Source organism: Lethenteron reissneri, chromosome 25 (genome assembly GCF_015708825.2).
Source record: "Lethenteron reissneri isolate LAM-NWPU_2019-01 chromosome 25, ASM1570882v1, whole genome shotgun sequence".
In the NCBI taxonomy this organism is placed as follows: Eukaryota; Metazoa; Chordata; class Hyperoartia; order Petromyzontiformes; family Petromyzontidae; genus Lethenteron; species Lethenteron reissneri.
This window is the reverse complement of record NC_083803.1, coordinates 3,205,395-3,229,621: the sequence shown is the minus strand read 5'-3', so window position 1 is coordinate 3,229,621 and position 24,227 is coordinate 3,205,395. Positions and strand designations below refer to the sequence as shown.

Below are 24,227 nucleotides of genomic sequence, written 5' to 3'. Positions count from 1 at the left end.
CCACGAGGAATATCTTCGAATTTGATTTATTTAAAACCCCATCGAACCCTTCTTGTAATACTCTACATGAGCAACTGATTTTTTTTTTAAAGTCACACAGGCTGTATAAGTTATACATGCAAAGTCCACAATGAGTAGGCTGTTATTACATACTCTGTAAAATATTAAAAGGTGTCTGGAAAAATTCCAGGATGGCAAAATCTAGCCGATTTATTAACATCAGCCATTGTCTACCCGCAGCTGGATGAAGGCCTGCCCATTTCGTTTGCCATCCCTCACCGGACCAGTGGGCTACCATCCATCTCACTCGTGCACATGAACTGATCGCATCGATACATCTCCTTCATTGGCATTAAATTACCGAAAGTAGTAAATTTAAACATTTGCTGCCCAAGACATTTATAACTTGGCGAGCGGAGTGTCTTGGCGGACCAAGGGAACACACGGAGAGATCCATCTACTTGTGAATCGCATCTTTTATATTTTAGTAACGTCGCATTGTACATCTCAAGGAAACCGGGCCAGGAATTTTGATTTAATGCAGTCCACACTCTATTGTCTAGTGGGGTAAATGAAATATTAATCGCTGAGTGTGCAGAGCAGAAGCTCATTCAAGATGTTTGGGGAGGGTCACAGCCTTAGCCACTGCCACACTTTTATATTTTAATCAGCTATTTGGGCAAACATACTTGCATTTGCCACATAAAAAAAAGCAAACCCTGTTCAACAATATCCGAGTCGCTTCACGTACAAAATAAAATTCCTGTATTTAAAACACTAAAGAAAATAAGTTGCAACTTTTTACTCATATGCTGTCTTATATCACCAATTTGTTGAAAAGAAGATGCCACAACCGTCACCCAGGTCTCTCTTGACACCTGGTTTTGATTAGAAACGTTTCTTACTGCTGTGCAGGTCTTCAAGGGGTAACACTGTATAGCTCTCCGGGTGAACTTTCGACTTGTGCTTGCATCGCTCGGCATGATGTCCGACGTTTTACTCCACGAGCTGAGCGCTTCGTATGAATCGAGGAAGAACGTGAGCGGCTCCATTTAGTTCCTGAAAAAGCTTCCGTCGTGTCGAGCGAAGCGTCGGACATAATTCCGGACAACACACGGTACAATCCGAAGAGACATCTGAGAGCAGAAACATCTCTCACCAGTTTTTTTCGATTTAAAGCTTTCGTGACTGCAGGGATTCATCTTCTTGGTTCTTTCGGTAAAGTAAAAATAAAAATAAAAAGGTATTATTACGTTAATTTTTATTTTATTTTATTTCCATTCTACGTGACTTTACCGAAAGAACCAAGAAGATGATCTCTCACCAGCCTAGAGGCTTCACGCGTTTACTTTTGCATTCCATGACAGAACCTCATATCAAATCCCACGCGAAACCGCGATCAATTCAATATAAACATGGCAGTCCAGTCCACTTGTTTGTAGACATTTAACATGTCAAAGTCCCAATTACATTTGTAAACCTTCGGTGTGTACGGGGGGTACCATGGAAATCGTTTTCCAAAATATTCCCGGCTCTTTTTGCCAAGGAATCTACTTGCATGTGCGTCTGCTGCGCTGCTTGACCATTCGTGCAAAAGTCGGTGCGGGGAGGCGAGGGTCAAGGCCCTTTTTGTCAATCCGCTGCCCAATGAGAGCCTTTGCCCCGACGCAGTCTGGGCGGTGAGAATTATTGTTGCACCATATTTCACAATGCTCGTTGATGAACGTGGTGGTGGTGGGGGGATTAAACAGAACAACAAATGGCTTCTACTGCACTCTGCTCTCCCGCAATGTCTACGACATGTGTGTCTATGCTTGGTGGTCATACATCTTAGCATTGCCAGGTCTGGAGGGCGGGGGGGTGTCAGGTGAATTCCGCGTGATTTGTTCATGTAGGCACAGGGAAGTTAATGAGAGACCAATGCAGTATTTCCACTTTATACCCAACCAAAAACTGCTACTAAATCACTCATTTCCAAATACGTAGGAGCATCACGAGGCTGAAAAACAGCTCTGCTGTTGCCACCTGCTGGTCGTGTAGACCTGTTAATGAGCGAGGCTATTGAGTATTTCTTACGCAAACCATGAGCCGCCCACGGCCCTTTTTTGGGAGTGCAACATTTCAGGAGCGTTGTTTCAGGACAAGAAAACTCTGGATCAGTTTTGGCGTTCAGCGTTCTCATCAGTAGTCAGCCTTTTGCTTGAAGCAATGCTGGTGACCTGCCCATCTTACAGGCAAAGACGTATATGTGAAAGGGGCATTGCCTGATCATTATTATTTATGAATCGCCCCCTCGATGAGCACGGTTGACTACGTACGGCGCGAAAGAAGTTCAACACAGTGCACATTGTCCACAAGGACGCTCATGATTTTGTTGAGTAAAGTATTAAGCAGTTTTTTTCATTTCGGGTAATAAACAATCACAATTAATGAAAGTAAAATGATTGGCACATCAGCTCGTGGTGGTGTTGTAAGTTTGAGTAAAGTGTAGTCAATCAACATGTATCGGGACGTTTGATATATTAGAAACAAGTTTGCTTCAATGATTCCATCTCCAAACGTCACTGAAAAACAGCATTTAATAATTTGGGCTCAAGATAAATGAGTGCAGCAAAAGTAACGCAGAATAAGTTCACGTTTCCAAAATAACATATATTTGGATGGGATATAGCTGCATAACACATCAGACCATGCACAGTACACCTAGGACAATTATTGAAAGTGGACTGGGATCAAAACCGATTAAATAAATAGGCGGGTGAGGTTATTTAGATTATTCTGCTGCTAGAAATTTCCACATGACAAGCCACTTTGTTCAGCTATCATCTGTGGCCAGGTCGCTTCTAAAGAATAAGTTAATACCTCAGTGGGTTTTACCTGGTAAGATAAAGCATAGTTTAGTTTTATTTGTCAAAATATTTTTTCAAGTAATTAGTTTACTTTTCGATTTTAAGCTTTCGTGACTGCAGGGATTCATCTTCTTGGTTCTTTCGGTAAAGTCACGTAGAAGGAAAATAATACAATAATAAAATATAAAACATAATAGGTCTGTCGAGAAGACAGAGTCTGTCTTCTCGACAGACCTGTTCTCCACCTGCTTGCGTTGTGGCCGAAACGTCGTGAGAATTATTTTATTATGTTTTATTTTTATTATTTTATTATTTTCCTTCTACGTGACTTTACCGAAAGAACCAAGAAGATAATTAGTTTACCTTTCCTCGACTTTGCTCTCCTATCGTGTTTTTGTATTGTTTGTTGTACAGTTCTGACCTGCCCCTCCTGCACATCTGTGAAAATTAGCTTTATAGCTAATCGGATTCCTTAAGTATAAATATTCTGATTCTGATGAAATTAGCGTGCTGGTTGAAAACTGAACTCGATCAATGGGAAGCAACATACCGATGTGGCCACGGACGTTTTCAATAATTGCACATGACCTGCGATGACACAGGGACCATAACTTTGGACATTGACAATGAAATTCAAACACAGGCGACTGAGAAGTGTGCAAAAAAACGCGCATGCTCGAAACTGCATTGAGAGACCTTGAAAGGAACAAATGGGTGAGAGAATTGACACCGATTCCACGTATCATATTGATCATATTGACCTGGAAATAAAATTAAGTGGGTTTTGGCAGGACACGTCGCAAGAAACGTTGATGGCCAATGGTCATGACCGACGATAAAGTGGCAGCCGTGAGCACACGGCCGAGAAGGCTCACTGTAGAGATGGAGCAATGGGACCGGCTCATTGAACAGCAGGAGCTAGATGGATTATCGTACCACGATGTCGTCATGGACAGCGATGACTTCCCAAGACCTTTGTCCAGCAGAAAGATCATGGCTGCTGCTGTTTCCGCCGCTGCTGGGATAATTCACTTTTCCTGGAGAGATCTGCGGGGAGCGGCTCAGGAACGGGGTTGTAACATTGCTCAGGCAAACTCATGCAAGCAGCCAAAGCGGCGGTTCGGGCCAGCAGATGGGGCTGTGATGTTGTCCAATGCTCATGCTGGCAATGCGTCACGGCTTACAAGAGCGGTGAGCGATCAATTCAACTCCTGTTCTACAAAACAACATTTGAAATACCCATTCCTGTGAAATAAGAAGCAGGTGCACACGTAGTACACGCATGCTCTATGCAATACTCCTTAAATGTGTGCAATGCCCCATATACACACGTGTTCAGTACACTACGAATCACTTCCATATTTGAATAATTGAATGTACAAGTTTGACATCGAATAGAGAAGCGTTTGATTCATTTTGAGATCTTGCAGTGGTTAGTGAGCTGTCGACTTCATGTAACAGCTGCTTTAAATTTAGAACAGTTATCGGGGCAGTATTATAAACACAATAACACAAACATAACAAGAGGACAATGTTCACGTGTACAGAGATGTATCTTGTACATTGCATTTCATTTAGCACTTAAAATGACCTTCCAATGCCACCATTTAGAGCATATGAAAAACATAATTATATATTTGGGAAATTGTATAATTTATTTTAGACAAATTAGAGCCCCTCCTTCAGGAAGCTCATCCACACCTTCATCTCACCAGGGGATGTCTGGAGTGAGCCGTGTTAACACACTACGTGCAGGAAAGCAAAGTTTTATGAGTTCTCAATTGTTCACGTCCTGTCCGATTACGGAGTTTTTATTTCAGTGTGCACCATTAGGCATTTTGTCTCAACAGACACGCAATTTTTCGTGCTCTCATGAACGTTGTTGCCATTTTGTTCAGCTGTGTTGTCTGGAAATATTTTGAAGCACAAGCTCGTCCCTCGACATCGAGCCAGAGGTTGAATGCTAGCAATGTATAAATGGAAAACGCTCAATGACACAACAAAGTACGGTTATGTAAGCTGCGTAGAGTTTGGAACTAATTGCTGAAGAGGGACCTATAATGTGCAGCAGCAGCAGCATGAACAATGCGACCCAAATACTCGAAGTAGGTATTTCCATGTACTTGCGATTGTGTTTACTCGTGTCTGCGCAATGCACAATAAATATACAAATCGAGTATTATTCAATGGTATGAGAAGAGTATGTCCATGGCATTTACTAAATTGAAACAGCAAATATAGTTTGCTTAAATATGATCAAGATGAAAATGGGAGGCATGCCAATAAAATATTTTACCATTAATTATCTTAGGTATCGGCACTGCATGGCATTTAAATTACACGGTTTTGACAAAACGGACATGTCTCGTATATTTGGTTAAATGTAACCATTGCAGAGTTTGTTAACACAATATGAAACAATATATATACCATCAAGGCATCTTGGTCTGACAACACACCAAGCATACAAAACATATAAAAAATTATCAACACTAATCAGTAATGTACAATTTAAAAATAAATTGCAACCGGTGGTGTGAGATGCAATTTTGCATGAACGACACTATATGTACAGATTTCATACAAATTATTTTAGCTAATCCAAATTGAATTATCTACTTGTTTATTCAAAAAAATGTGTGTTTGTATGAAACAAAACATCCTTTGAGGAAGTTGAAGATTTTCGTATAATGCAAAACTTTATATTAATTCGTTCACTCGTTTAATGGAGGGTGGAAATTGGAGGATGTTTGCAAAGGAGTCAATCACAATGCGCTGTGGCTCTGAAAAAGGTTCGCCTGCTAAGTGGTGCTTCAGAATTGCTTGCGTAAGTCGTCATTTGACGAAACCATGGCTGCCAAAACGCAATTGTGTCCGTGCCAAATTTCCAGCCAATCATTGCAAGCTCCAGAAGAAGATGTTTATCAGTCCACATCCGCCAGTTCATGCAGCTAGTTTTCGTTTTTTAGCAACGTGAGTTTACTGTAAAGAGAAGAGGCAGCGGTTTCACGTTACAGTCGGCAGCCTGCTGAAGGGCTATAAAATGCTTCCAACTTGGCCGAGGAACCCGCCCATGACGCGTCAACATTTGTCCACGCTGGCAGGGATGAAGCAGCAGCAGCAAGAGGAATACGATGCAGCCTGCCACCCCCATACTTCTTTCCTGCTGCCTGCACACAAGTCCTGGATGTCCGAAGCGCCACCCAAATGCTGCTCAGCCGAATGCTGCACCCAGCATCTGCACCAACCTGGGACGTCTCCACTCGGCCTGGTGGCAGCCTTCGGTGACACACAGTCTCATTGCAGCAGGTAAGGAGGATGATGAAAGATTCTGTTGTTGTGTTGTGAGTTTTTAAATACTGTACGGGCATCATCAGTCAGAAATGTCTCACCCATGTTTAAATAGGAGTGGCCAAAATATCCGCAAGTGTGCTGTTATGTAACCGTATTACTGTACACACTTATTTGTAGAATCGAGTGAACTTAAATCACAAATAGTGGAACATTTTACTGTAACTCACAATATTGAGATTCTGCCGCCGTTGTAATTGTTGTCAGCAAACTGGACTTGCAATACAGATGTCATACTCTTAGGTTTTTTCGGTAAAGCCACGTACGTAAAAATAAAAATAAATAATAAGACTAATAGAAATAATAAAATAAATAAAATTATAAATCACGACGTTTACAGATGTCGCCAGCTCTTTCTCCAGGCGCGGCAGTTGAACAATGGGCAAGTTTCTTTAAGCCCCGAGCCTCTAACAATACCACCCACCGCTCCTGTCAACCAAGCTGTATGACAGGTCGCGTGTGGTGACCATGTGGCTACTCCCACCTATTTCGAGACTTGTGGCAAGGCGTGCAAGAATGAGGTCAAATAGCCCTCCAGAGAAGGGGCTGTCGAGAGCGTCCTCTAGTGCAGGGAGGAACGTTTAAACAAGACTAGCGTCAGCAAATTTATTGCAAGGCTGTGGCAGCATATCACATTCCGATTAGACTAAACATTTATCTACTTTAATCTTGATTTGAAGCTTTCGTGACTGCAGTAATGAGGTCAAATAGCCCTCCAGAAAAGGGGCTGTCTTTGGTTCTTTCGGTAAAGTCACGTAGGTATAAAACTAAAATAAATCACGACATTTCGGGCGCATGCTTTCTCACCTGATGACGGACGCTTGTGTTGCGCCCGAAACGCCCTGATTTATTTTATTTTACACCTACGTGACTTTATCTACTTTCTTGCATTTACACTTAGGTTGCCAACGTCTACGTTCATGCTCTCAGCGGGCAGTGACAGTGTTACTGAACGGGCCGTTTTGGTGAGCCCAGCCGAAGGTCCATCCACACAGCTATGCTCCGTCTGTGGGGACTTTTCCTCCGGTTACCACTACGGTGTGTGGACGTGCGAAGGCTGCAAGGCCTTCTTCAAGCGGAGCGTACAAGGTAAGGAAGTTCCCCACACGCCAGCAGTGGCAATATACATCTACAACACAGCCATCCACAATCGATAACATCCATCCAACACAAGGTCCCCCTCCCCCCCAGACCCTAATGACACGAATTTGGAAAGGTCAGTCTGAATCGGACGGTCGGTTTCGGTGACAGATTGTCAGACTCTTTTTCTTTCGCAGGGAAGAATAATTTTGTGTGCCCGGCAACAAACCACTGCACGATAGACAAGACGCGAAGGCGACGCTGCCAGGCGTGCCGATTGAGAAAGTGCTACGAGGCTGGGATGATTCGTGACGGTGAGAATGACCGCATCTCACTCACTGGGCTGCTGCTACCCGAAGCTCAGCAGCACGCAAGAGATCGTCTCAGAGTGGGTGTGGGGTGGTGGGCTGACCCTCGCTAAGATCAGAGGGATCGGCAGCCTTGCTGTTGCAAATTTTAAATACTTGTGATACATCATCACCATCTTCTTGGTTCTTTCGGTAAAGTCACGTAGAAGGGAAGTAATAAAATAATAAAAACAAAACAATAAAATAATTCTCACGACGTTTCGGCCACAACGCAAGCAGCCGTCCTCAGGTGAAGACCAGGTCTGTCGGGGAGACAGACCCTTCTACGTGACTTTACCGAAAGAACCAAGAAGATGAATCCCTGCAGTCACGAAAGCTTTAAATCGAAAAAAAAAATCATCACCATCATCAGGCATAATCTATCCATTGCTAGACGAAGGTCTCTCCATGACATCGCCATCCACAATCCATGTCGCTCTTCTTCACAAGCTGATCTCATTGCTCCGTCACCGTGGTGGTATTCCTTTCAGGCATGCTCACTCATTTGACTGCCATTCTATTGACTAGCCCCGCGAATCAAACCGTCTCACGATGTGTCCTGCCCCAGGTCCACTTACTTTTTGAAGTCAATATGAATAATTTGTGTTTGTTCTTTGATGCGTGAGTTTCTCTTTCTGCCTCTCAGTCTAATTCCAAGCATAACCCCGTGCTTTTTGTGTGCTTTTCAGATATTCTTCCATTATATTTTCTTCGAAATGTTGTTTTTGTTTCATATGTTTTATCCCATGACTGAAAACATTATTTCGGAAACTTGATATTGCAGTACATACGTACAAGTGAATTGTTTGTTACAGCTAAGGTTATATTTATAAGTTGGGCTTGTGTATTTGCTGTCTGGAGCACTTCACACAGTGTTCCTAGTAAGTAGTAGACTATTAAAAACACAGGCTGGAGAAGTGCCTAGAAGTCATCCTAAAATATCCCAGAGCAGGACTCAATGAGCTACAGTTAATTAAATAGGACATTACCTATTTAGGCGTCATTCATGGCTCATTCTCTTCATTCGCTTTCTCTCAATAGTTTTCAAATTGCAAGTCTCTGCTGCGCTGTACTTCAGGAATTACAGTGTACAATGCATTGTTAAGCTGATCTTAAAATTGCAGTTACTTTCTTAATTGGTTTTATATTTTTAGTAATCATATAGTTGATTTTGAAGTGTTTAGTGTGTTGGCTACGGACGGAGTGTCCTGAAGTCTAGTTAGACGTTTTCTGCGGTGTTATTATGTATTCTTCCCTTAAGGGAGACATTTGGTGAGGTGATGCCGTGCGCACAGAGCCACCTCGCTGTTTGAAGACCATGACTTAGATTCCAGTTGGGTTTCAGCTCAGAGTTCATCATAACATAAGTGCCAGTGGCCCTCCATTGTACGACACTGTATGATGCAATTTACAACACTGCAGTTTGCATTGGTGGCTTTGGAATACTATAGTACCAATATAGATGAGCACAGTGATATGCTTAGTTCGAGAGACAGGATTTTACTTTGCATGGTAATTCAATCACTAAAGCAACTTGAAGAAAACGCCAGTCATGGTAAACACCTGGCATGTAACATGGCTCAGTAAATGAGCATTGTTGTGCTAAAGTAATGCAATTTTAAATAACACCTATCTTTTACAAAGAGGAACGAGTCAGACAACAGCCTGTAATTTCCTTTACAGCAAAGTCGACAAAGACCTCGAAGCTAAGTCCCAATAAGTAGTCAAAGACATTATGCAACCACTTATTAGTAAGTGTGCCCTACCTGAGACTGGCAATACCGTCAATTCAAACTCCTCAGACACCAAACATCTATTTTCTACCAAAAATAAACAAACCAAAGCGTGGTTGGCCCGCCATGCCCCTCTCCAGGAAGGGGCAGTTAGGATAAATAGTCAACAATAACAATACAGCTATTATCAACAATAATAGAGTAGATACTGTACGTAGTGTTTTGTCCTTCTGAGAATTTGGCGACTCCACTACAGATGGGCGCTCGAGGTTTGTGAAACGTAAATGATTTATTTAAAAATGTTCTTCCGAGGAGCATTTGTGTATATGCAACAATAACTAGACACATCCTTGTCACCCTCCACGTCACACAACACCTCAGCTCCTCAGCATTGAGTCCACCCAAATCTCAATTATGATTACAGCCGCTTATCATATCTAAGAACATTGAACAATACATATGATTTACCAAACATTTAACAGGAAACATTTTTATATTTAACAACAAACATCTGCCCAAAACATCTGTAGTGCCTCCTACATTTCCTACACTCCCTGATAATGTTGCATAAAGGAAGCAATGCGTACTTAAATAATTAATATAACACTATTTTAATATCAAATTATATTAATCATATGTAAATTAAGGAAATCATATTTGACTGACAATAAACATAGAAACAGCATTTTTTTCTTATATCCGAATTAGGAATGCAACTTCTGCCCAAACACCGACAGGCGAAATCTTGACTTAAAGCTTTTGTGACTGCAGGAATTCATATTCTTGGCCTCTTTCGGTAAAGTCACGTAGATAGGTGCAAAGAAAATAACAAAAAACTACGACGTTTCGATCGCAACGCAAGCGGTCGTCTTCAGGAAAAGGGGGTTAGCTTCTAAAGGCAAACTATTTATAAAGGTTTGAAACGGGTGAAGCCCAAATGTCAGCAGCATGGGCGGGGCAGCTAATGTTAATGTAGGTGGTGGGCGGCGACCGCGACGGTGGTGGATTTTTCACCAATTAAAGGGCTGCCAGGTAAAAATTAGCATGTTCATGTAAGATCGGTGAGCAGCCTCCACGGCGAGCGTGCTGAAGTGGCTATGGTCATATGCTGAATAAGTCAGGAAAGGATGCAGGACTGAGGATTAACGTCTAAAAGACAAAATTATGGTGTTTGGATGGGAAGACATTGAGAAAGAAGTAATAACAGAAAGCATCAAGATTGCGAATGTAAAGGAATATGTGTACTTGGGAAGTCTACTGACATGGGACAAGAACTGTACGACAGACATAAGAGCGAGGATCGTAAAGGCAAAAGTAGAGCTCTGTATGTTTGCGAGACTTAGGCATTTAAAAAGACTGACAGATATAAAATATTAGCACTCGAAATGCATTGCTACAGAAGGATACTGCCGCATCTAACCTGGACCCAAAGAGTGACCAACGTAGACGTAAGAAAAGGTTGCACATAGAAGAAGACAACCTGATGACTGATGATGCAGGCAGTGATGAGAAGGAAACTGGCACTATTTGGACACACGTACATGTAAGTAGGATGGACAACAACAGGGAAATAAAAAAAGTGTGCTGTTGGGAAAAATTGAAGGAACCGGAAGTAGAAGAAGACCTAACAGAGAATGGCTTGACTACATACGAGGTTGGTGCCAGAAAGATGTGGCACTTCGTGAGCATCTTGGCACAAGGCAGAGGAAATTGGAAACAAATTATGAAATCTGCAGTGGACACCTATGGACTATCTGCCTATAGAACATAATATATTTTTTTCCTTTTAAAGCAGTGTTACTGACAATTCTTGTTGTTTTTTTGTTTGTTAATAGTGCTTGTGCAGCACTGCCAATGCAGCATCACCAACTAATTAGAAATTATATAACATTGAGGGAAGCAAAGGAAAGCTGTAATGTTTTCGTCTGTTGCTTATTTTAACCAAGACATCATTTAGCTGCTAATCGATGACATCACGCTGGCAGAATGTGTGAAACCTTGCCATTGTCAATGATCCCAAGCTTTCATTCTCTTTCCACATATCTCAATGCTACGGGATCTCATACTTCCATCTTGGCAACATCGACCGCATATGCCATTTTCTTACCCCAGCTGCTGCTGCTGCTGCAGCTGAGCCTCTCATCCATGCCTTCATCACACTCCGGCTCGACTATTGCAACTCTCACCTCTACGGCCTCTCCAAATCCCTCATCTCCAAGTTTCAGGTGATCCAAAATGGCGTTGCCAGAATTTTCAACTGCACAAGTAATCAATACCTCTCCTTAATACCCAAATCACTCGAATCCAATCCAGGATAAATTTTAACATCAAACTCACCATTATCAAGATTCTCATAGACTAGCCCCTGCCTGTCTCTCCCTTCTCATCTCACTTAACTCCCAACAGCAGACTCTCCTCCCCAGCAACCAAGGCTTTCCATTGAAGCACCCAGTCAACTTTCAACAAGTAGGTCATTATTATCTGCTTGCTCCCATATTCTGCAACTACCTCCTCCCAGTCATCCACTCTGTCGTCTTACTTCCACCATTCGAATTCATGTTCAAAACCTTCTTTTTTACCTTTGCCTATAACTGCATCGCGGTATATAATAAATGCGCTGTTGGTGTAGTTTACAGCGTTTTGAGATGTGGTCGCATATACATGCATTGTATTGTATTACATTGGTGTTCCCTTTGACCTGAAATATTATATAATGTGGACAAGGTTTATTCTGAACCAACAAAGGAGTTTGATTGCATAACTCATTACTGATGCTGCTATAAAACACTATTCTGGAAGGCATGTTAGCCAATGAATAGAAAAAACCCTTTAATATGTTATGTAATGGGACAGACTTTCATCTGTTTATGCATTTATACATTTATACAATACGAAACTTGGCCAGTTTACCTTGTGTTCACCGTAAGCAGATCGCAAAGGTCACTGGAGGAGCCACAGAGGGAGAGTGAACAACGATTGCTCATTGCTAAGGTACAGAGGCTTCAACAGTGATGCTCGGAGGGGTGGCGTCAGGTCGTTTGGAGGAGCCGTGCCTCATGCACACGTGGAGGGCATGGGCATCATCCACATCCTCCTGGAGGCTGAGCCCCCCAAGTTGCTGTGTATGCGATCCCTGGGCGAGCCACTGACCGAGGCCTCCATGATGACCTTGTTCACTGACTTGGCCACCAAGGAGATGGTACACATCGTCTCCTGGGCCAAGAAGATTCCTGGTGAGGCACGGAATTTTGCAGCCTGTGCAATCGTTAGTTAATTTGGCCACACTTTACTACTGTGCCTGTAAAGCGCCTGCTGGGTTTGTTTCTTTTTTTAAATTGTTTACACCATAATTACTTCCACATGCTAATCGTAGTTGAACCACTAGTACACTATACAATGTGGAGATTTTCTTGTTGTTAAAAATAAAAAAGCCACGGACTTGCATATGTGTATTATTTTGTGTGAAAAATTATGAACGCAACACACTGCTCATGAATTAACTATCTGCCTTGTGACTTGGCGGTTCCGTAAAAAGCCATAATGTGTAGAAGCAACAGTGAAGAGGGTGGTAGCAGTGAAATAAATCACTGTTCGCACCCAGCCAGTGAACGCTACTGCTGATGGTTTTGGGCCCCACTCTTCCCTGAAGGATTCATGGAGCTGGATCTGCCAGTTAAGACGCAGCTCCTGGAGAACTCCTGGCTCGAAGTACTCATCACTGGACTCATTTGGAGATCCATGGAACAACAGGACACTCTGGTCTTTGCTTCGGACCTTGTGTTTACAAGGCAATTGCACCTGATCCTATCATGACATTCTTACAAAATGCAGTATTGCACAACAGTATATGTGAAGTTTAACGCAACTAAAACCTGAGAATAAAATAAGCACATGTCATATTTTGTATATTCTACACACAATGCAGTTACATTTTTAATACGGAATTTGCTAAGTAAACTCTAAATACATGTTTTAAATGTTTTCTTTGTTTCACTTGTCTACTATGAATCCAAACAGGGCTGACGGCAGCCGTATGGAAGGCACCATGGAAATCTTCGACCAGCTGCTGGCTATCGTGACCCATTTCCGTGAGCTGTGCTTTCGGATGGAGGAGTACACCTGTCTCAAGGCTATGGTCCTCCTCAATGTTGGTATGTTTATCGGTCGGCCTTCGCTTCCGGTAAACACAATAGAATGCGTTCAGCCGTGCTGTCAAGGGCAAACATGAACTGGTGGTTTAAAACACAGCAGTGTGCATAGCACATGGAAATAAAGTATGGTGTTGCCAAAGTCCTGCCATTGGACAGAAAACTAAAGTTCGGAGGAGGTGATGTCATGTGACTTGCAAGGCATGGTGGCAGGACTCATCCAGTGGTCAATCGCATCTTTTCCGGTCTCAATAACTTTTTGCGTGTATTACCATTACTATTATTTGCTTCCACCTTGCACACAATCTCTCTGATGAGTTTCTCATTGTTTAAGGGGAAATTAATTCCAGGTAAATCGGATTTATTTACTTCTCATTTGGGGGAATATGGCCTTGTTTACCCACTTTTTCAGTTGCTGAGCACGGGCTCAAAGGTCCACAATGCCAAGCAGTCAGCAACAAACAGCGCAAGTGAAAGTGTCATATATAAGAGTTGATATGCTTTTTTTAGTTGAGTAAGGTTATACGAACTTGAGAAGTGATGCTTGGAAAGGAGGGCCCTACTACAACTACACTACTGAATGCATTGTATCTTGGTCCATGCCAGGGGGATGTGGAATTTCCATCCTTTGCTTGGAGCCATCAATGGTGATGAGCACTGTCCTATTATAATTTTTAGTATGAAGATGTTTCGACTTTTTTTCTTTACGTATTAAAAAAGCAGCCCTTCCTGCACATTGTGGGCCTTTGCTAATGGCTGATACAGCCTCGCAGAAATACTCACTGGATTACAGAGCCACACATTGTGAATGCATGATGCTGCTCTAGCCCCCGTTGACAACAGCTCTGCTTTGTTCAGGTCTGTGCTCAGACTGGATGTTGACCGAGCAGCCAGATGCAATCAAGGCGGTCTGCAAGATAATGGACACTGTCAGCAACGCGCTGGTCAGTTTCTTGGAGCACAGCTGTCTGTCGGAGGGGCAGCAGTTCCACCGGTTAACGCGGCTGCTCATGCTTCTCTCCCACATCCACCAGATCAGCTACAGAGCCTCGTGAGTGCACCCTGATTCACGTGGACAAACTTGTTCGTATATCGATTCCAGCTTTAAGAGGTTGACAATTTTTTTTTCTATTTTGAAGCCAACTGTGCTGTTGGTGTCGTGACTTTGAGACAAAGTGTCCTCTAGAAACTCTCGCAGAACAGTGCATACAAATTCTTGGTCGCGAAAGCCTACGTGTTAAACATACCACTTTTTCTAGATTTGAAGCTTTCGTGACTGCAAGGATTCACACTTAAGCGGTTGTGCTTTCGCTACATTGTCCCCACCTGAAGAAGGACGCTTGTGTTGTGCCCGAAACGTCGTGATTAAATTTAATTGTTTTCATTTATTTGATTTGATTTTTTACCTACGTGACTTTACTGAAAAAAACCAAAGAGTAAACATACCACTTTTGTTAGAGAACAGCCGGCAGAAGGAGATTTCGTAGCTCTGAACCTCCGAATACTTTCAAGTGCTATTTTTTGTTAATCTACCTCTTGTTTCGATCATGGCCTGCTGCAGAGATTGTGATGTGGGAAAACTGATGTATTATTTTAATTCTTAGAGCTGGAATATTAGCGAAATTCAGTGAACAACTACATTTAATGTTCTTTCTTTTCGTGACTGCATTGAGCTCACCAACTCGCTACATTTTACAACCCAGTTTAATCACCAGCAGTTTAAACACTCGATTCAAACCCAGAATCTCAGTTTTGCTGGCTCAATGCTCTTACTCTTGAGTCACTCAGCCATCTCCACTGGACATTTAAGGTGCTGTGAGCAAGAGTAAAGTGTCATCTTCAACTCGTAGTCAGTCTCTCCGTTCCCTCTAACAGTGTTAATGATGAACGCCACTTCACTCGAGCAGCCTTTTGACGGAATACAAAATCAACCTCCAAACTGTAGGTCGCTCATCTTCTTGGTTCTTTCGGTAAAGTCACGTAGAAGGGAAATATTAAATAATAAAAATAAAATATAATAAAATAAAAATTCTCACCACGTTTCGGCCACAACGTCGTAAGCAGCCGTCCTCAGATTGCGTTGTGGCCGAAACGTCGTGAGAATTTTTTATTTTAGTATGTTTTATTTTTATTATTTTATTATTTCCCTTCTACGTGACTTTACCGAAAGAACCAAGAAGATTAATCCCTGCAGTCACGAAAGCTTTAACTCGAAATGTAGGTCGCTCCTTCCCCTTAGCTGTCTCTGATGTCCACGCTGCTGATTTCCTCCTCCCCTCTCTAACGCAGCCGCAAACTTAAGTCCTTCATTCTCTCCTCTGCCATTGACTCTCGACTTCCAGAATAACATTCTCCCCAAAATTCCATACCTCTCTGCCCTCCTACCTCAATTCTAATCATCACTCCTTGGCCCCGATTTATATCCACCCCACTGCACAACATGTAGGGATGTATTGTATTCATATCTCGTTGCACACTGCAGTGCAATCACCAACAGCGTGGGGGTTTGCAGTGGTTGTGATGGCTTGGGGTGTGTGTAATTTGTAAGGCATTACATCTGCCAAAGCTGTGTTTATGTTTTGTTTTCTTGCCATACTACTTTATTATGAAACATTTTTGTTTTTGTATTTTATGGTCATGTTATGAGGGTTGCTTTGTACAGTATGCTATGATTCTTTTTGGACGCACTATTTTAATTAAGTTATTGTGATGAGGGATTTATTTTATTCGTGTTTGTGTGCAACTACCATCACAGTGGCTTCATTTATTGAGACATGGAATACATTGGTTCAACTTTAAAGTGATGGTGGCTATTGTTAGGCATACCAACATAAATCTTTCAATGTGTCCCTAATAAGCTCCAGTTACACCATTGGAACCTCCTTTGCCAGTAACAAAATATGATCATTGTTTTTTTTACCCTTTTATCTGGCAACAAAACTGACACTTTTTTTTTACAAGGAGTGCGCCTTTTGGCGTCATCTGGTCCAACACCATGTGGAGACTAGGCTCTAAGAAAAGCTGTCTCGGGTGTGGACCAATCAATTTCAAGGACAGTGCATACATTATCAGAGTTGTGTTTTTTTTGTTTGCATTTCGACCGCAGGTATTGTGGTCAATGCAAACATGACTCCTTGTAAAAAAAGGTGTCAGTTTTGTTGCCAGATAAATGGTAAAAATAAAACAATTATCAAGCTCCAGTTAATTTTTTATTGCAGTCTAATTTTGATGTTTCATATGTATACTGTTACATTTCACTTCCACTTTGGTTTTGCTGTTGTGTACAGACCTTGACTATCCTGGCCCGTCAAAGGCTTTCCTGATCAGCTCTAGATCACAATAGATGAGTGGACAATGTCTCGTTCATACCTGTTTCTCCATGTAAAGAAGAAATCGTCGTCTTAACACAACCCATTGGCCCAATGGCCTTCTGGGGGGAGTGCATAATTTCAGCAGCATACCAACTATAATCACCTTCTTGGTTCTTTCGGTAAAGTCAGGACGGCTGCTTGCGTTGTGGCCGAAACGTCGTGAGAATTATTTTATTATGTTTTATTTTTATTATTTTATTATTTCCCTTCTACGTGACTTTACCGAAATAACCAAGAAGATGAATCCCTGCAGTCACGAAAGCTTTAAATCGAAACTATAATCACCCAGGAATGTCTGTCCTTAACGCTCGTGACGTCACTCCACGTCGACCAGCCCCCCTAATTAATAATCATGAACAGGTTACGTTCTCCACATGGATCCCCCCCACCTCATTAATAATCATGAGCAGGTGACGTCACTCCACATCGAACAGCCCGCCTCATTAATAATCATAAGGTGACATCCTCCAAATGGACACCCCCCACCTCATTCATAATAATTAGCGGCTGACGTCACTCCACATGGGGGTCCAAGCCGCCTCCTCCCCCCTCCTCGGCGTCAACTCACAACCCTCACTACAAAGGCAGAACCCTCACGTCACGTGATCTCCGTCACGCTGTTGAGACATAGAAGTAAAAAGGATGTCATGATGGACAAGGGATTATAACCTTAAAATGAAATAAGTCTGTGTCACCGCGCCCTTACAAATTGCACACGAATTGATGCAATGCATATCACGTCGCGGTCTGCTTTTCGCTTGCAAGTTTCAGATTTACTGCAATACACCCGTCCTTGGACGGGCAAAAGGCTAGTAAATTCAGAATGAGTCAACTCTGGACCGGTTTTCACAGCGTCTCATCAGCAGAAAAGCTTGCTTCAATCAATTCTGGTGTATGGCCAGATGTAGGCTCTAGTTTGACACAAGCCCTAAATCAATGACACAACGACGAGATAGTGTCAATGCAGTGCCGTGTGTCAGACAAGGAGAAAGTGGCTGCTCTCTCACAATTAGCATCTGTGTTTTGTTCTTTGTGCCCAACAGTAACAAGGGGATCCAACATCTGACCATCATGAAGATGAAACACATGATCCCACTACGCACGCTGCTCACCGATATGCTGGAGGGAGCCCAGGTCAAGTGAGCTAAAGTGGGCACCGCTTAGATACCTGGCACCCTTCACGTGTACGGCAAACCTGGCGTACTCCTCACAAAGACGGCCACACCAAACAAACGCACGGAGTGTACAGCAGCGATAAGGTTATGTAGTATCGTACGGTATTGTGCTGGTTGAAGTATGCAGAGTTAGCCACGGAATATTGCGTAATTTAGTAGCATCGAGTCTGTATTGTCCGAAGCTGTACGGTGTCATTTTCATGAAAAAGGGGTGCGTGGCACAGTAAAATGAGCATGGTTGTGGATGGTCGTATTATTTGCAAGTAAGATTTCCATTGCATAACGGTGCAGCATTTTAAGTGTTGTCACAGTGGTGTAGTGCAGTACTGTCCCCAATACTCTCATGTAACGGCAGTGAGATGCATTATGTCATGTTATCGGCAACCGAGTGCTCTCCAGTACAAAGGCAGGCGACTTACACTACAAAGTACAAACGTCGCTCTGCCTATGTCCTGGGTAAGTGGACACAATCCCAACTCGGAACACGTGCCTCATTCATGCACGGTGCAGACTTCTAAAACTCAGTACCGCGCTGAAGTTTGTTCACCGTTTTGGCCACGTTCACACACGTTAATAAACACAAACCCTGCCCACGTGCGTTGTTTTGCAAACCGTCGCATGTAATTTGTGAAGTGGCAGAGCTGCCTTTATGCACTAAATTACAAGAAAAAGTCAAATGTTGGGCGGCCCTCAACGGCATCGGAGGCCCCAAGTCAATGGTGGTGGGCGCAGCCCTCCGTAGGACAACTGTTTGATACAACTCAAGCGACACACAAATACAACGCAGTATCAGAAATATTGGTTTAAGCTTCACCCTCAACAGGAAGCAGATTTCGTGGTTTACACACGATTGGAATCACATTTTGAGTAGTACGAGGCTTAAATCCGCTTTCTACATTGGGTTGAGCCTGCTCTAATGCTTGAATCCAGCCCTCGGGCAATAACTTTTAGAGGCCCAAATGCTAAGTGTTTAATCTTCATATTTTTCTAAATATCAAGATCAAACATGACAATACTAGTGCCGTACTATTGCCAAATTTCAGCTATTTCAGCTATTCTGGAACATGAGAATTTACATCACTCAATCGCGATCATCTGTATGTTCATATGCATCTGTATGTTCACGTACCATACTATTTATGAATTATAAACAAAAACCATGGAGTGTTACACACCCAATTCTATGCATAAATCTTACGCTGGTAAATCAAATTTCAGTTGGTTAATCGTGAGCTCGTTACACTCCTATAATTACTTCTATAAGGTGCACAAATCACTTTAAACCTCAAGGTCCCTGTCTCCAACGTGTGGGTGGTTCGACTTGTATGTCAAGGCTTAGTGAATGGCCACTCCAACTGTCAAATGAGAATGTAAGGGCTTCAACGTGATGCCTGTCCTCGTGAGCCCGGTTAGAGCAAGCTGCGTGTATTGGCCTGACATTTGCTATTCCCCCTCTGAGTGGCTGAACAAATTGAGGCAATGTTTGTGGCATGACAGTCCGTCCGCCAACAAGACATACATTACATTCGAGCACATTAAAATTCAAGCATAACATCAAAAGACCATTTCTCTTTGAAATACTGTTGCTATTTAATACAAATGTAAATTTCTTAAACAAATACAGTACACATCTTACAATATTTTTTTTGGCAAAACAAAAACGCAAATAAAGTTATGGAATCAAAACAAAGTGTTTTCACGCTGCAAGTAAAATTGTGTCAAACTCTATCAACCATAAATACAGCTTAAGGTGGAAGCACATTATACGTGTCTTAAAAATTTCCTTCCTTGAAAAATACAACTATATCCTCCCCGAGTTCACTATTAAAATTACTTTACACCAAGATTTTCAGACATTGTAACATTTACAAACTTTCTTCCATTCACATAACTCTGCATCCACACTCATGTTACTGTACATATGGTGTCTTCTGCCGCTGGCAGGGACACAAACATGAATGCCCCTTTGGCGTCCAACTCTAAGAGCAAACATTAACCATAATCGAACAGAATGCAGAAGTAATCATTAGTAGAGTAGGCACGTACAAACAAAAAATATTTACAGAAAGAAGCACAACTTGAGGTATAACTCACACAGCAGGCTGCTCTCACGGCAGTGGCGTGAGAGCCGGCGGGTATCGGTGCAGTGCAAGCGTTTGCTGCCGTGCGCCACTCCGGCCACACTTCTACAGGGCCTGAGGGCACGGACACCATCGCTTATATACGCCGGCACACGCATTCACTCCTAATTTGTCATCATCTCAACGCGTCCGTGGTCGCCATTCTTTGTTCACTCACTTGACGCACGTTACCAATGAACCTATGCACGCAGCCTTTTTAGGGCACGGATAACAGGAGCTGGTTCTGTGGGATTTTTTACATTTCGCAAGAGTGCTATTATGAAATTGTGGAATTACAGTGTTCGTTATTACTCTCGTCATATGGTTCTTAAAGTAATTGCCACAAACCTTGTATTTTTCAGTGACTAGATATTATAGTTAAGAGGCACTGAATATTACAGTAAGCGTAATACAGCCCATTAACAGAATACTGGACGTGAGTTGCACATGCTATTACACGTCTGTTTTATGTCTAAAGTGGCTATGAAGAACTGTACAGTGTCGTTTTCACTTGCTATTCAAGCTTTCTCTTCATGCACCCAAGTCTGCTTTGCAGGGCAGCGACATGGCAGAGTGGGCGGAGGCCAAAGATATTACAGTGGTATAAGAATATTCAGCGTGAAAAATAACTCTTCATACATTCCAGATTCTCTGTACGAAATTCCCATTCATAGTTAAATAAATTATGACAATTTCAGACTACTTAAGGTATTTTCTTTTCATGCCGCAGTTCTCGCCAGAGTTGGCTTACAATCTCTGAGATCATTCCATGATTATTATTTCACAGACATTCACAATCCGTGACTGACTCGGAGCGGGGCCAATCTGGCGGCGCTCATATGGGTGGCGGTCCGTTGGTGTAGCGGAGCATGGGGTGGAAGGAGCGAGCAAAGTTGTTTGTGAGCGTGCAGCTGAGGTCGTGCTCGGAGATGGGCACGAGGCATGCGAGGCCCAGCAGCAGCAGCATGAAGAGGTGCAGCGGTAGGGCCGCACGGAACACGCGCCGGAGCAGCGAGCGCTCCGTGCCGCGCTGCCCGCCGCGTTGCTCGCCCGCTCCCATAGGGCCCCGCTCACCAGAATGGCCACGCACCCCTGGCAAACTTTGGCTATGGGTGGGGAAGACAGTAAACGATTCAGATCTGATATCGTGTTAGAAGGGAGGGGGGGAAAAAACACCACCACACTGGAATTATTATGCCTCTCCGAAAATTAAGAAATAAATTGCTCCACTGTATTACATCTGGCACTACTGCACGGAATTACACACCATGCAGTCACTTTAATCGTAACCTGCTGTAGACATTTTTGCATAAGCACCCACAAAATGGTATTATATAACTGGATAAAATCATAAAATAATCAGTGTATGGTACACTAATAAGATATATGGTACACAAATACACATTCCACCAAGTACTGTATGCAGAGGAGTATAAAAATGTTATTGGCATACACCGGAAAAATTAAATCGCATGCATAAGCTCTTTGAAGTCCATGCCAGCCCAGCTGCAGCATCATTCAAGCATCCTATATTAGTAATTAAAAGCTTTTGTATATTTATTTCAGCATAAGTGAAGCACAGCACATTATACACATTGATCATTGAAAGGTGAGGATCAGCACAGTTGGTTGTGTGTGCAAGCAGGCCGCTCAAGCAGGGCAGGCTGCCTGCAAGAAGGTTAGTCGGGAGGTGCGCACAAAGACAGTCCCCCTCTTCAGCTGCTGCCATTTGATCTCGAGAGCTCAGAGGGCATTACAGCGATGTCACGAAAAGAAGTGGCATTCCTGACTCCACAAACCGCTGCTGCTTGCAGGCCACATCAGTGTCAGCAGGAAAGAAACAGGAAAGCCGCGTAAGTTTTACGGGAGAGGGGTCGGGCTCGCTTCGTCGCTGCTGCTGCTGCTGCAAGACTCTGCAGGCACAGGGGTGGGTCGGTCACCCCCCCCCCCCCCCCCCCGCTGTGCGTGCAGACGCCGGCGCAGGGTGCAGTAACGCCGGGGCCGTAACCCACAGATTGTGAAAGCCACTTAAGCACTTTGAAAGATGATGGAAGCTCCCGTTATGACTCGATCCGAGCGGTTTGTTCGCCAATACAGGAAAGGTTATTTGCTTGACCGTTTAATAAAATTGAAATTAAACTTAACATTTGTTTTACGTTTGGATCAATGAGAGCCTTTTTTTTAACACGTGCCTGATAATGAGTGGAATTAAGCCACCGTGTGAAACTGCATTAAAGAAAGTGGGACGGGACTGCATATGCAATCAACATGGGTAAAAGCTTCAAATCTAGAATGGGTAAAAAAAACGTGTAATGATTGTTAGAAACCAACAGTGCCACTGACAGTGATTTATGCAGACTGTGGGATCGATATAGGATGAGATTCCACAACCCAAAATACGGAGATGATTGTGCTATGTGTATTACATCTAAATCGGTTTGCCTGTTCCATCATCTATAAAGGAAAGAGGGGCAAAAAGGGGCATGGCAATTCTAAGCTGTATACCTGAGCTCTTGACTGGTTGCTCCAGATTGAGAAAGACTATCTTTGCCTGGGAGCTGCATGTGAATGGATCAGGAAAATAAACAAAAACGTACGTTGAGTACAAGAGAAAACAGGTATTAAAAAAAACTTATGCGGATGAAGAGTCCAGCTCCACAGTGACCCAGAGAGTTGTGGTGGCACCAACTGAACCACACAAAGATGAAATTAAATCCAAAAAGACAGCGGAGTGCACACGTGACAATGTGAAGTTATGTAAATGGAAAAACTTTTAAACTAGAAAATCTGTAAAAACAACAAAAAAGCATTAAAGGTTTAGAGTCGTACATGTTGCATACCAATACACCTCATTATCAGCACTGAAAAACGAATGGCTTTCGTGGTTTTTATTTTTTAAAATATGACTACAATTGTGTCCGATACAGGACCTGAATACGACTATACTCCATTTAAATATTAAATAATTTAGTGCCACATTTATCACACTGACAAAAAGGATTAATTGTAACACACGTAAGTTATTATCTCCACCACGCAAAAACAGTTACACAGCACACGTTAAATTCCATATAAACTGTGCACAGGTTTACAATTAGTAGTCACCAATGTACGTTAGACTATGCCATGCACGTGGGATGGAGCAGAGTGTGGACATTGTTACCCGTCTCTGCTGCTGTTGAGATGATGGCAGGGCCATCGGACAGTTCAATTCTTCGTCTGGTGAACCATACGATGAGTCCTACGAAATTAAACACATTCTTCCATTGGGGACTGTTTGACGATGTCATTACATCGGAGTGCTTGACAATGGAAATCAAAACACCCATGTGCCTACAGAAGAAGGTTTTCAATCCGTGCATATTACCTCCTATGATATATGGAGTGGACACATGGACACTGACAAAGAGATTATAACAAAATATTAAAAGTGGGCAAAGAAGCATGGAGAGGTGCATGCTTGGTAATTAAAATGAGAGCCGGAGGAACACACGGATTGGGGAACTTTATGTCCATTAAAATAAAGCAAGTAAGTGGGGGCTAGCACAGGAAACACCGCGAGGAGGGAATCTGGGCAATGGTTGAGACTGGCGATGGAATGGCTACCAAAGGAGGGAACACACTTGAGAGGACGACCACCGCTGAGATCGAGCGATGATATCAGCTCATGTGTAGAAGATGGATTTTGGCAACGTGAGATCATGAGGGATGTGGATGCTATTGAGGAGGCCTTCCTGTAGCAGTGGATAGATCATGACCGATAATGATGATGCTTATATTGGCCAAACAAACTAGGATCGTGATTTCATTCTGTTGGGAGGGGTCAATTTCTTACCAGCTCGTCGGTGGAGGTCCTCATGTAGCGCTCCACCACTCGGATGTCATGGTCGGCCTCATTGAGGAGGTGCTTAAGGCGGTTGGCTATGACGTGCACCTTCTCCTCGGCCTCCAAGCAGTTCTGACCCTCGGCGTTCACGAGAAGATGGCTCGACATGTCCTGCAGGGAGGCCACCTTCTCCTGGGTGGCCTGCAGTTCACGCTTCACTTGCTGTA

The 24,227-nt window shown here is 42.9% G+C and overlaps 2 protein-coding genes across 4 annotated transcripts in view; one reads left to right on the top strand and one right to left on the bottom strand.

Annotated features, from left to right (window-relative positions):
- The first annotated feature begins 5,812 nt into the window (after positions 1 to 5,812).
- LOC133347029 (estrogen receptor beta-like) lies at positions 5,813 to 19,621 on the top strand. 3 transcript variants are annotated; one of them, XM_061558916.1, is made up of 8 exons: positions 5,813 to 6,158; positions 7,102 to 7,289; positions 7,478 to 7,594; positions 12,291 to 12,593; positions 13,010 to 13,148; positions 13,378 to 13,511; positions 14,367 to 14,452; positions 17,923 to 19,621. In XM_061558916.1, exons 1-8 carry the CDS (start codon positions 5,893 to 5,895, stop codon positions 17,923 to 17,925), a joined length of 1,236 nt encoding a protein of 411 aa, XP_061414900.1. In that variant the 5' UTR covers positions 5,813 to 5,892; the 3' UTR covers positions 17,926 to 19,621. The 3 variants fall into 3 exon arrangements, with proteins under 3 accessions (XP_061414900.1, XP_061414899.1, XP_061414901.1); XM_061558915.1 differs by having other exon boundaries at positions 14,367 to 14,559; XM_061558917.1 differs by lacking the exons at positions 5,813 to 6,158; positions 7,102 to 7,289; positions 7,478 to 7,594 and adding an exon at positions 10,829 to 11,585 and having other exon boundaries at positions 14,367 to 14,559.
- Positions 19,620 to 24,227, bottom strand: part of SYNE1 (spectrin repeat containing nuclear envelope protein 1) — a 163,708-nt gene continuing 159,100 nt past the window's right edge. Inside the window, 4 exon segments of the mRNA XM_061558914.1 lie at positions 19,620 to 21,313; positions 22,680 to 22,732; positions 23,338 to 23,415; positions 24,010 to 24,222. Of these exon segments, the coding sequence (XP_061414898.1) occupies positions 21,010 to 21,313; positions 22,680 to 22,732; positions 23,338 to 23,415; positions 24,010 to 24,222 (648 nt within the window). The 3' untranslated portion in view covers positions 19,620 to 21,009.